Source organism: Artemia sp. Qi Xiang Cuo, chromosome 18 (assembly GCF_049724085.1).
Source record: "Artemia sp. Qi Xiang Cuo chromosome 18, ASM4972408v1, whole genome shotgun sequence".
In the NCBI taxonomy this organism is placed as follows: Eukaryota; Metazoa; Arthropoda; class Branchiopoda; order Anostraca; family Artemiidae; genus Artemia; species Artemia sp. Qi Xiang Cuo.
In genome coordinates this window covers 31,591,725-31,604,237 of record NC_142811.1, presented here as the reverse complement: position 1 = coordinate 31,604,237, position 12,513 = coordinate 31,591,725, and the positions used below count along the sequence as shown (strand labels likewise).

At 36.9% G+C, this 12,513-nt stretch overlaps 1 protein-coding gene across 1 annotated transcript in view; it reads right to left on the bottom strand.

Annotated features, from left to right (window-relative positions):
- Ddr (discoidin domain-containing receptor 2) overlaps nt 1-12,513 on the bottom strand; it is a 191,375-nt gene that overhangs the window by 158,638 nt on the left and 20,224 nt on the right. Inside the window, exon 2 of the mRNA XM_089104637.1 lies at nt 7,055-7,157. Within this exon, the coding sequence (XP_088960763.1) occupies nt 7,055-7,118 (64 nt within the window). The 5' untranslated portion in view covers nt 7,119-7,157. The remainder of the gene's footprint in view (nt 1-7,054; nt 7,158-12,513) is intronic.

The window sequence follows — 12,513 nt, the reverse complement described above, 5'->3', positions numbered from 1 at the left end:
TTTTAATGTTGCTTCTTGATTTCAGTTGAAAAAACTTGTTTTTTTAAATTTAATTTCTGATCGTATTTTAAATAATGCTTGGAAATCCGGCGCCCCCTTCATAGAAATTTCCCTTACCCCAAAGAAACATCCTCCACGGAAAGATTCTCCCGAGTAACCCCCTCTTTCAGCCCCCCCTACCTGAAAAAAATTCTTCCTGAAAATGTCTGTATACTTCCCAATAACCAATACAATATGTAAGCAATGGGCAAAGTTCATAACTTGCAGCCATTCCCCTGGGAACTGTGGGGGATTAAGTCATCGTCAAACACATATGTATTAGATTTTCGACTATGGTGAACAAAATGGCTATCTCAAAATTTTGATCAGGGGACTTTGGAAAAAAATAGCGTGGGAGGGGGCCTAGTTGCCCTCAATTTTTTTGGTCACATAAAAAGGGCGCTAGAACTTTTAATTTCCGTTCCATTGAGCCTTCCTACAATGTTCTAGGATCAGTGGGTCGATACGATCACCCCTGGGAAAAAAAAACAAAAACAAATAAACACGCATCCGTGATCTTTTTTCTGGCAAAAAATAAAAAATTCCACATTTTTGCAGATAGGATCTTGAAAACTCTACAGTAGGGTTCTCTGATACACTGAATATGATGGTGTGATTTTCATTAAGTTTCTATAGCTTTTAGGGGGTCTTTCCCCCTTTTCTCGAAAATCAGCCAAATTTTCTCAGGCGCGTAACTTTTGATGGGTAAGATTAAACTTGATGAAACTTATATATTTGAAATCAGAATTAAAATCTGATTCTTTTGATGTATCTATTGGTACCAAAATTCCGTTTTTTAGAGTTTCGGTTACCATTGAGCCGGGTCGCTCCTTACTTACAGTTCGTTACCACAAACTGTTTGAAACCAGAAATAAACTGGGTCAAAATCTGCACATTTCTTGAGATCAGCGCAAAATGGCAGCCTTTTCCATTCTTTGGCAATGTTTTCCGCATCAGACAGGGCTATTTTTGGGTCAATTCTGTCTAAGATTTTAGCCGACGAGTATTTTGAACTGAAAAACCTTTCCCTTATTTCGTACTCAATCATATCATGTATTCCGTACACACTGTTTTGAAGGCAGTTGCAGCACATAAAAAAATTTCGTTGTTGATAAGTATAACCTCTACACAACTGCCACAGTCTACTTCTTTCATGTCTCGGAAGTGCTGTGGGTCCCTGAGCTGTATCAAAGGTGCCTCTGTCGTCTCCACGTAGCTTGGCTTCATAAAATGATTGATAATCGCTTTATATAGCTCACTAACTCGACTGTACAATATGTGAATTTGGGTATCCTCCGACTGAAACAACTGATTAAGGTCAGTAACAAATGTTAGGATATAAGCAAGGAAAGCAAAATACGCTTTGAATGTAGGGGACAGCAATTTTTCGAGTATGGCTGTGGCTTTAGCTGGCTTGTTTCCTTCTTTAAAGCTTTCACTCCGAAAGAAAAGTATCAAACAATCCCATTATTTGAGATGACGCATAATAACTGGAAGTCAGGAAAGCCACCTAGATGTGACATGGCGCAGGATTCTGTGTTCGTCAAGCTCCATGAACTTCTGCATTTTGACAAACTCACCAGCCCTTTTTGGGGTTCTGCTATTGTAATTGTAGGGATCCTGATAGAATTCTTCGACGTCTGTAGGTAGCTTATGACTTGATGCACTGGCACACAAATGGATGGAGTGGCATGTACACCCAAGAACAAATAGGTTTAGCAAATCCAGCGAAACCTTTGCTTGCCCACCACCTTGTCCCCCCAGCATCACAGATGTATTATCTGATGTAAAACCAATCAGATTCTGCTTTGGTACTCTGATCTCTTTAAACAGAAGTTTTTCTCAACACTGTATATAGATCTTCAGCTGTGCACTGCTGTGCTTCAATTAATTGCCAGAATGAGTCCTTCACAACTTTCTTCCATCCAACATTCTCAGCTTCCTCAACTTCATTGACATGAAGAATAACAACAAAAAGGCTTTCTGAATACTCACATCAGTACTTTCGTCAATGATTACCGAAAAACAGTTCTTTCTCATCTTGTTGCACAAGTCCACATAAACTACTTCTCCAATTATTTTATTAATCACATGTGTAGTTTCTGTATGACCACACTGAACACCCTTTGCTATTTCCGAGTCAGGAAATGCTCTCCTTAAGGTTTCGGGAAGCTCTTTAATAATATTGATTGTCAAGTTATGCCTCGCCAGAAATTCACTAAAAATCCGTTCGGGCTGCCTGATTTTCTGACTTTTTAAAAGTCGGCATTACACAGAATACAGCGAGGCTGCCATGTGTGGCATTTGCCGATGTAACGTTTACCCTCAAGGTCAATATTCCAATTTGGTGTAAATTTTCTTTTGTCATTTTGCTGAATTGTGGTAGCCTTTTTAGCTCCAGTAGCAGTTCCAACGTGTGATTCTGCTTCATCAGTAACTGAAGGAGTTTTATCATCTTCTAAACTATCGCTACAGTTAGCAATAACAATTGAGCTATCTGACCCAATTTCCTCTTCCCTTGCTACAGCAGTGCTCGCAGACCGGCTCAACTCTGAATCTGCAATAACAGCCAGATTGCTTCTTATATTTTTGTCTCTATCTAAAACTTCCACGTCAGAATATTGTTCACTAATATTGGTCAAAATAGGTGAGGTTATATGAGATTCTTCTTTACTGGTTTTAGTACTGCTTATGGCCATGCTTTTTCTTCTTCTCACTTTTTCTGGAATTCTACTAACTAGATAACCATTAACATTCTGAGAGCTCCTTGCTGGTAGTTGGCTACAAGAAATCTCACTTATAGGGCCTGTAGGACTGGGAGACTGATTCTTGTCGATACATAGAATTTTGAAAAAACTGTCCCTTCTCGGGATTCTTGATAGATTCCCGACCATCACGAATCCAGAGTTTCATTATAGTTTCATTGTTAGCTTTTCATTTTCAATCGTTAAGACTTGATACACAGAGAGATGTATTTGTCCGACCTTTGGAAGCCTGAACTGTCTGCTTACGAAAAAAGGAAAATAGATGACTACTTGTCTGTCTCTTATCTTGACTATGGCGAACAAGATCAGGATGAAATAAAATTATCTATAGATGAAGGAATACAAACATCCGTACAAAAATACTGAATTGTACCACATTGTACCATAATTTTAAAAAATGTGCCATATTTTGTGGGATTATACTAAATTGTACCAGTTGAGGTGAAATGTGCCAAAATGGCACACTTTAACCATGTTTGGCCTCACTGGCCAGGAATGGTCCTCAACGACCAGTTTCAGATATAAACTCTAACAGGTCATTCTCCTGCTCAGAGGCAGACATTTCCACTCATCGTGAGGTTTATTGGAATCGAACTTCCAGCGAAACCCAAGTAGTCATACTACAGAAATAATCATGTACGATATTAACCCATAATAAGTATTAAAAAAAAAAGAATAAGAAACAAAAAGAATGGTTTCTCTTTATTAATACACTGTAACTATTCCATAAGTCATAAGTGATTAAAAAATTCATATGATATTCTTCCATTGCTCCAAAATATTAATCAGGGGAACACGGGGTGGAAGGGGTACTAAGTTTAAAAGGATTTTTATTAATTAGAAGGAGTCAATATAAAAGGCTAAAAATTTTTACAAAGTACCATGTACTGTTGTAAACAAAGTTTCACACTCATATTGTAAAAAGTGAATTTTTATTTTTATTTGTTTAATTAAAATGTAAAAAAAATGTCAAATACCCCGTCCTGCCCCGTAGCCGAGGCAGAACGGGGTGGTAGTTAAAACAGTATATATAACTAAGTAAAATTTTTTTTTGGCTTTTTATTTATTTTGATTAAGGGAACGACTCTATTTTAAACATATTCTTTCATTGAATTAATCTTATTATGATTGATTAAATTAATTGATTAATCCTATTAATAAAAATAAAACTATAATTTGGCTTTTTTCCATTTTGCTTAAGCCAACAAAACTAGTTTAAAGGTATTCTTTCCTGAAATTAATCTCATTCTGAATTACAAAATTCAGATACAAAGATAGCTTCATCGTCCTCGCTATGAATTCCTGCACAGGAATTGTGAGCCCATTTTTTACATATGGAACAGGCAACCCAACCCTCAGTCGACCTTGAATATAACTCACAACAATATAAACCTTCACAGTCGGGAAACTCGTCAGAATCACTGCCGTAAGTTTCAGGTTGTTTCTTTGTCTTCTTGTTTTTTTTTTCTTGGCACTTTTTCACTCTTATTCAGGCACTTTCTCTTTGTTTCTAGAGTTTGTGCTTTGTTTTCTTTCTTATAAATTATCTTCAGCGCTCTTTCTGTCTTGGCAATCTCTTTTTCCTGTTTTGCATCTAGAGCATCCTCTAAATCATTTTTATGTGGTGAATCAGTTATAACTGCAGTCTTCCCCCTCCTTCGATTCGTCATTTTTGCACTTCTTCTGACTTTTGGAATAGGAATTAAATTGTCAGGTGAAACAATAAATGCAGTTGGAGAGTCATTCATGTCAGTTGTCATCGAAGAGCATCCAGGAGTAGCCTAGTCATCCATATAAAATTGAACCTTTTTAGCTGGGGTGCCATTAACACTAACGGTAGGGCTAGAAACTGTAACATCTTCACCCCTTTCACTATAAGTGAGGGGATTTTCTTTATCAACAGATGAGCCAGACAAAGATTTCCCGAATTGTTCTTTGTCTGTCGTTGGAGGTTCCTCAATCACTTTTTGGGTTGAAGGTTCAGCTTGTTTGATATTAGTAGTGTCAGCTGGTAGGAAATCTGAATAAGAGAATATGGCTGGGTTAAGTGACCGAATTCCTGCTGCTTTATACCCCTTAATTACAGTATTCATAGAGGCGCTTTGGATGGACGCCGATCCGAAGAGCGCTGAAATTTGAAACAGCGTCACGAAATTTCCTGGGTTGCAACGGAGCCACTTCCGAAGCTCATCAGCGTAGTGAAGGCTCAAAGGCTTCATGAAAGACACATTAAGCGGTTGTAACTTGAGAGAACAATGCGGGGGTAAACAAAGCAACGAAACGACATTATCTCTTGCGTGATCTATGACCTCTAGGTTCTTGGGGTGGGTGGAATGTCCGTCTAATATGCGAAGAACCCGAAAGTCCTTTGATACCTTAGAAAATACTACAAATTTTTTAAACCATACTAAGAATAGCTCAGCGGTTATTTATCCAGTGCTGTGAACCTCAGCCCAACTCCCTAGAGGTAGTCCCAGCTCAAACTCCTTCTGTATTTTCTTCCTCGGAAAAACTAACATCGAGGTCATGTATGATCCACTTGGAGACATGCAAATAAGGCAAGTTATGGTCTCCCCGCTTTCTGAAGAAGTTATTGCACCAAATTGACGTTTACCCTTACAAGCAATGATTTTGAATGGTTCTTAGGGTTGACTGAAACACCAGTTTCATCACAATTAAATATCTACGACGCTGTAAGTTTGTGCTTATCTACCAATTGAGTGAGTAGTGAAAAAAAAACTATCCACAGAAGTCCCATTGCTCTTGCACCAGATGTTGACTCTGGCTTACGAATACGCGGAGTAGGATTTATCTTAAAAAATCCGTTGACCCAGTCTTGACCAGCTATTTCATTTCTAAATCTATGAGCTATGCCATTTCTTTGAGCTAATTAGTAAGCTAAGGTACGTAAGTCCTTCATCGTCAGGCCAAATAACCGCGACTCCATAGTTTTTCTCCATAGTACGTCACAAGCTCAAGCTCCTCTTCTTGGGTAAAAACGGTTTGAAATTTCCAAGCAGTTTTATCAATCAGATACTCAGGATTTTCCTTTTTTCTTCACGTATCTTTCAGGAGTAGTTTGTGGAACGTCAAACTCACTAGAAGCATTCAGGCCGCCACATCGACCAGAAATGACCGCTTACATTGAGCAGCATTGTTCATCGCCTCAGTAGACCAGGATTGTCTGTTTGTCTTTCTCTTATACACACGGACCATCTGAAAATCAATTATGAAAAGTTACTGACCCAATTTTAACGACTGGTCAGATTAAAATAGAACGGGGCGGAATGGGGTACAGCCCCATTACGCCCCATGAACACGCCTTATTATTTGGAGGTTATGGCCACGCAAAAACTTCAAGTAAAGAAACAATAAGGTGACTAAAACAAAGCCCATTGAACGTATTACTAGTATGACTAGCTACAGATGCAATGCAAAGAAGCGTGTTAACCTTACATTGATTACAAAATCAATAAAAGTTGCAAGCCAAAAGCAAATAACTAGACAACTGGTTCTCTCATCAAACGAAAGGAACCTAAACCAACATGGATGCCGCAGCTCAGCTGTACCGAGCGGGAGTAGTTGTAGCTATTGCCGCTTGGCGCAGCACCTTCCTTGTCATCTAAAATACGCCTACCCCGTTCTGCCCCTTACCCCGTTCCACGCCGTGTTCCCCTATTAGCTGAAATTGTTTGTACATAGATTTATGCATGTTCATAAGAACATTTGTACACGAAATGCCTTTGAATGCCAGCCAAATCAAATTCATCATTACGTTCAAGGAATATCAATCTATAGTTGATATCCGAACTCTTCTTATCTACATTACCAGCTTGCATCAAAAACCTAATTGTTCCTATTGAAAAGGTCGCAAATCTTATTAATTTCAATAATTCGTTGGAATTCAATAAGTAAATCTTAATTTCAATAGAAAAATTGGATTTTTTTAATTTGCTTGAATTCCATAAGCAAGTCACAATTCCAACAGCAAAATTGGATTTTTTTTTTTTTTTGACTTGTTTCAATTCGAGCAAAACATTTTGTTGGAAATAAATTTTTTTACAGTGTATATCGAGTTCAACGAAATAACTTTGTACCGTTTTGGAGGGAGGCAAAATCTTTCTTTTAAACAGGGTAAGTTCTGATCGTTATAAGTTTTCACATACTATATGTTCTAATCTCTCTTCGTTTCGAGCTTCTACATCATTTTCAAATTTCAAAAGTGTATGAGAAAAAAAGCCGAACGTTACCTGCGTCAAAGGTATTCACTGATTGCCCCAGCAGAAGTAACCATAATAGAACAAAGAGGTTCATATTTTCACAAATTTATCAGGAAAAGCTAGAAGTCATCTTCTGAAAAAGAAACGAGATATTTTATTTGAAAAAGTAGAAAATGTCCATGAATTTTACAGAATAAGCTGAAAGAATGGCATTAATAGAGGACCTTTAATAAAAGAAATGGAAAAAAATATGAAATAATTGTTGTTTTTAAAAATGATTTGCATTTTTCACTACCAATATAAACTAAAACGTCATCTGGTTTTAGTGTAATTGCAGTGACAAGTGTACTAAATTTTATCTCATTTTCCTAGATTAAACTCCAACTTTCAAAATGAAAAAAGTTTAATTCAGGCATCACCCCACACTAAAACTTTGAAGCAGATCAATCTGTTAAACATTTCTTAGAAAATACTAAAATCGTTGCTGTTACACCTTAAGGTCATACCCGGCATTTTCACACTTCTGAGGCAATTTCGAAAAACTTTTTGTTAATCTGCACTCAAAGGTAAGATCAGCGAGGTGGTGCAGGTCAAGAGGGATCAACTGTAATTGAACATAAATTTCCCTGGTGATCCTTCCTTTAGATTCAGCTCGGCAGACTGTTTTTGGCAATCATTTCAGAAGTTAGAAAACACCCGATTCCGCCTTCATCCGTAACAGCAATAATATGCAGTTTCTATCATCTTTGTTACCGTGAATGTCCGAAATTGACATTTTTTTCTCCCTGAATTTAGTCAGCGTTGCCAGTCAACTTTTTCAGTTTTATGCAAGGTTTGATAGTGACAGGTTAGGTCTGGTTATGTTGGGCTACCTTTGGTTTTTAATCCATTTCTGAGATTTATAACCAATTTAACCTAAACTAACTAAACCTAAATTAACATAATCCAACCTAACTTTAACCTGTACCATCAAAGCTTGCATAAGACTGAAAAAGCTGATTCGCAAAGCCAATTGAATCAAAACAGAGAAAAAGAAATTTCAAAATTCACCGGTGAATGTCGACATACCAGATTTCGGACATTCACGGTGACATCTTTATTCTAAAAAAAGGAAAAAAAATTAAGTAGCCTACTTAAAATACAATTGTATTTTTATTAGATAGATTTAGGCACACCTCAGAAGGGTTTCGTCAATCCTTCTTTAGCTTTCTAGTTTAGTTTCAAATGTGAGTTTCTCAACTGCGCAGTCATTCATACAGCATGGCAGTTAGTTCAAAAAAAGGAAGTTGTTCCCTGGAAGCTTTACTCGAAGAAAACCGCAAGGAATACAAGATATTTGATGGAATGCGAATAATTTTTAAACGATAGAATTAGGCACACACCAGAAGAGTTGTATCTATTCTCCTTTAGTTTTCGTAGTTTAGTTTCAAATTAAAATTTTTGAATTTCTTGGTCATTGATAAAGAACGAGATTTAATCCAAAAAAAAGGAAGTTGTTCCCTGGAAGCTTTATTCTAAGAAAATGCAAGGAATAAAAGATACTTCATGGAATGCGAATAATTGCCCGAACCTGTCACTTTAAAGCAGGCGTGACACATTTCTTACCTTAAAATTCCACAGATTCTACGACACTATTCAGCCAGAAAACAAGTTTTGTTATGTAATTACAATATAACACACATAAAAGCTTAATTTGTGCTTAATAAATTTGGTAAAAGATTTTTATGAGCCATACAAATTTCAAATCTAAAAGCATTCGAAGCTGCCTACAAAGTTGGCTTTTTCATGGCTCCATGGTTTGGACAAAAAAAATCCGGATATGTTTTTCGTTCTTTAAATGCTATGTCACCGATGCTTTATATAGAGATGGGATCGCTTGTATCTCTCCCGTTAGATATTGTGTGTCTAACAGTGATTGGTTCACTTATATTCGGATTACTTTTAGAATCTTATCCTTAAAGAATTTGTATGCCTAGCTAACTGGACTTAGTCACCATTGGACATCTTTCGGCTTAATCTTCGTACTTCCTATATTCAAAGGTTTAAAAGCTCAAGCACCTTTTATATGCTTTACACTAATGTCCCTGTGCTTTATCCTTCTTTAATTTATTACTTGTCATACTTGACCAACGTATTGGAAAGTATGTGCCACGGTGCAAAATTTTTGTTGTTTGACTCTGCCGTCAATCACACATCCGTGTCCCATTTCTACCTCCAGTATGCATTGAGATACCTAGTTTGCATTGTCCTAGCTATTGATGTTTCTTGGAGGAGAGAGCGCAGCTGATCAGATAAGAGAGACAGGGCAAACTTACAATTTTCTGCCGAAACTTACTTTCACACACACTGTTGATTGTTTTTATATGGAGGGAGGGAGTGACAAATAAAACAATTGTGGATAGTATTGTCCAAGTTATACAAGAAACAGTTGAATAATTTGACTGCTAATTTACCAGTGATATAAAAAAAATCTGCCACAAGCATTTCATCTTATATATCACAGAAGAGTTTTATTTGACCTTTATTTTAGATGCTTTAAATTAGCCAGTGTAGCTCTCAATTACCTCTTTAAAGTTAAATTCTACGTCCGGCGCCAAGGGCCCATGAAGAGTTGCAGCAATTATGACCCGTGGGTCAAAGTTGCACAGCAGCACACGGAAATATTTCCACCGTAAGTAGAGTAAGAGGTACCATTTTGCTTGCGCCCCTGTACCAGACAGGTTTCTAATGGGTACAATCTGGTTTGGTGGGTACAATCTGGTTTGGTGGGTATAATCTGGTTTGGTGGGTATAATCTGGTTTGGTGGGTACAGTCTGGTTTGGTGGGTATAGTCTGGTTTGGTGGGTATAGTCTGGTTTGATGGGTACAGTCTGGTTTGGTTTTTAAAAGAGAGTGACTATCCCCATGCATATAGGTAGTACTTCTACAGGGCATTACACCTTTTCAAAGAGAGTGAGTATAACTTGATTGGTGATTGGGATTTGAATAAAAGGAATAGTTTTCACTACAATTCATATTAGTAAGAGAATTGAATTCATAGAGAGAATAGTTTATTTGAGAGGATATTAGTGGAGAAAAAATGAGTGGTGCATTTACACTATTGGAGATTAATGATGGAGCTGACAACAGCAGCAGTGATATACGAATACCCAATGTGGCTGTGTAAATAACTACTGGCTGTAGACTATGTCTTGAATGGGCCACTATGTATGCTAGAAATGTGATATCATTAAGCAAATTAAAGCAGGAGGAGCAGCCATGTTTTGCTGGAGAAGTGAATATTCTTCATATAAATAAACGTCGGTCAGCATTAGATGTCCTATCGAAATATATTGATGAGTACAAAATACATAAGTGAATATTATTATTATTGTAATTATGTTCAATAAAATTGTTTCCAAATCAATGGTATTTTTTTATTTCTATAGTAGACTAGCGTATATTTTTTAGAGTAGACAAAATTCTGGTTAGTCTGAAGTTGGCTGTGAGAGAATTAGGACTCTAAAAAATGGATAGATTAGAGAAAGAGCGAATCATGGGGAATCTAGTTCTTATGGAAAAACGTTTGATTCTAGAGGACGATTTTCTAGAGCTGTCTATTCAAAGGAAGATATTCTCTCGGGGAATGCGTGTCGATATAATGAAAACTGGTTCTCCATCATTAGACTATTGTATGAAGCTTCTACGTCGTGGTCCAAATGCATTTACACAATTTATTGATATATTGATCACAACACGGCAAAATGATATTGTGGATATGCTTTTAAACATTAGTTTTGAAATTTAGGACATTTTTTTCATGAGAAAGATGATGCTCAAGGTTGATTTACTCCTCTCTCTCTCTCTCTCTCAGACAATTTTTGTTGTTGCTAGCTCAGTTTCATTGTGGCAGTGAGAGTGACAACACATGACAAAATGTTCCATACATGTCCGTTATGTATGCACACACAGGGCAGCTGTTCATCATGTGAGAATTGCACAATGATTGAGGAGTATGATGAAAAGTGTAGATTATGCAACCCGTGAAAATTACATAGAGGATATGCTGTACAAATTAAAAGTTTTAATTACTGTCTTGAAGAGATGCGTGACTCTCATCCTAGAAGTAACCTATGTTCCAATTGTCACTATGATAAATCTAATCAGTGGGAGAGTACATATCCCGGTATGATTGGAAAGAATCCTAACCGAGATTTTAGTTTATTGCTACGAGATTGGTATCGTCGTGGTTTTAGATTGTTCTGGGAGGAGGAACCGGGTCAGCGGTTCAACTGTTGGAACAACAAAAGAATATGGTTTCTACGTCATCGTTGTGAAGACAATGGGTGTTATGATTATAAGTCCCACTGATTTTTATTTGGCTGTGACGGAATGTGATTCGACACTTGAGGAAACTGTTTGTGAAATTGCTTCAAATAAGCAAATTGAAACATGTGAATTCTATAGAATAATGAGGATAGTATCTTTGGAAATACAAAGAAATATGACAAGAGTGAAATCAAACTCTACTGTAGAAAATTTGACCCTGACATTGCAGTATATCAGGGTCAGTGCACTGTGAATTCAGATAATCTACCTGCACTAGTCGTTGTCGACAAACATCTAGTAGTGGATGAAATCTAAAGAGTAGAAAAGTCGTTTTATCATGTATATAATTTTTTTTTTTATTATTAATAAACAATTTCACATACAGCTTTGGAACATTTTATTATCAGGGCACTAAAATCAATATTAAATAAACTTGTAAGTATATTCTCCACTAGAAAGTCGTTCAATCGAGGTAAGTCATTATAGATGTCGAAAGGCTTCGTGTAGGTATAGCCCCGGCGCTTGAACCTGAAAAAGATTGATGCAAGACCACCACATTCCTTGTTTTCTATATACTGCGTTCCTCTCTCATTTTGAATAATGGTCATCCCACTGTTGTCGACTACGTCTCTGGGATAGGGAATGCAGAATTTATATGATATACCCAAAGGGTCAAAAAATTCAATATTCTTTGCTGTTTGAAAGATGCATAGCCAATGACCGGTCTTCAAAGTCAATGGACTGCTATTAACAATGATAAGGGTATTGTTAACACTTGGAATTTTTTCAATGAAGTCCGAAGGTATGCAATAGGACTTGTACTGTGAAATGTATGGATCCATACTAAATACGTTGATTATTTGGTTTGTGTTCATGGTGCTAGGTCTAGTAGAACACTGTCGTCGGGTGTGATTTCCCAATAGGTTTCAAATTGACTCAGTGATATTAGCGTGATACTCTCAGTTAGAGCATCGGCAAATGTACACTCTAAACGTACATTCCCTGTTCGTACTATACTCATATCCTGTGTGCCTGACAAGTCCAAAACAATAACCCCATGATTTTTTGAAAACATTGAATCGGTTATTCCGTTTTCAAATAGTTGAGTCATGATCTAGGGATTGCATGGTCAACTCGTATAGAGTTCTATAGGATTTTTTGTTAAATGATAGAGTGTACA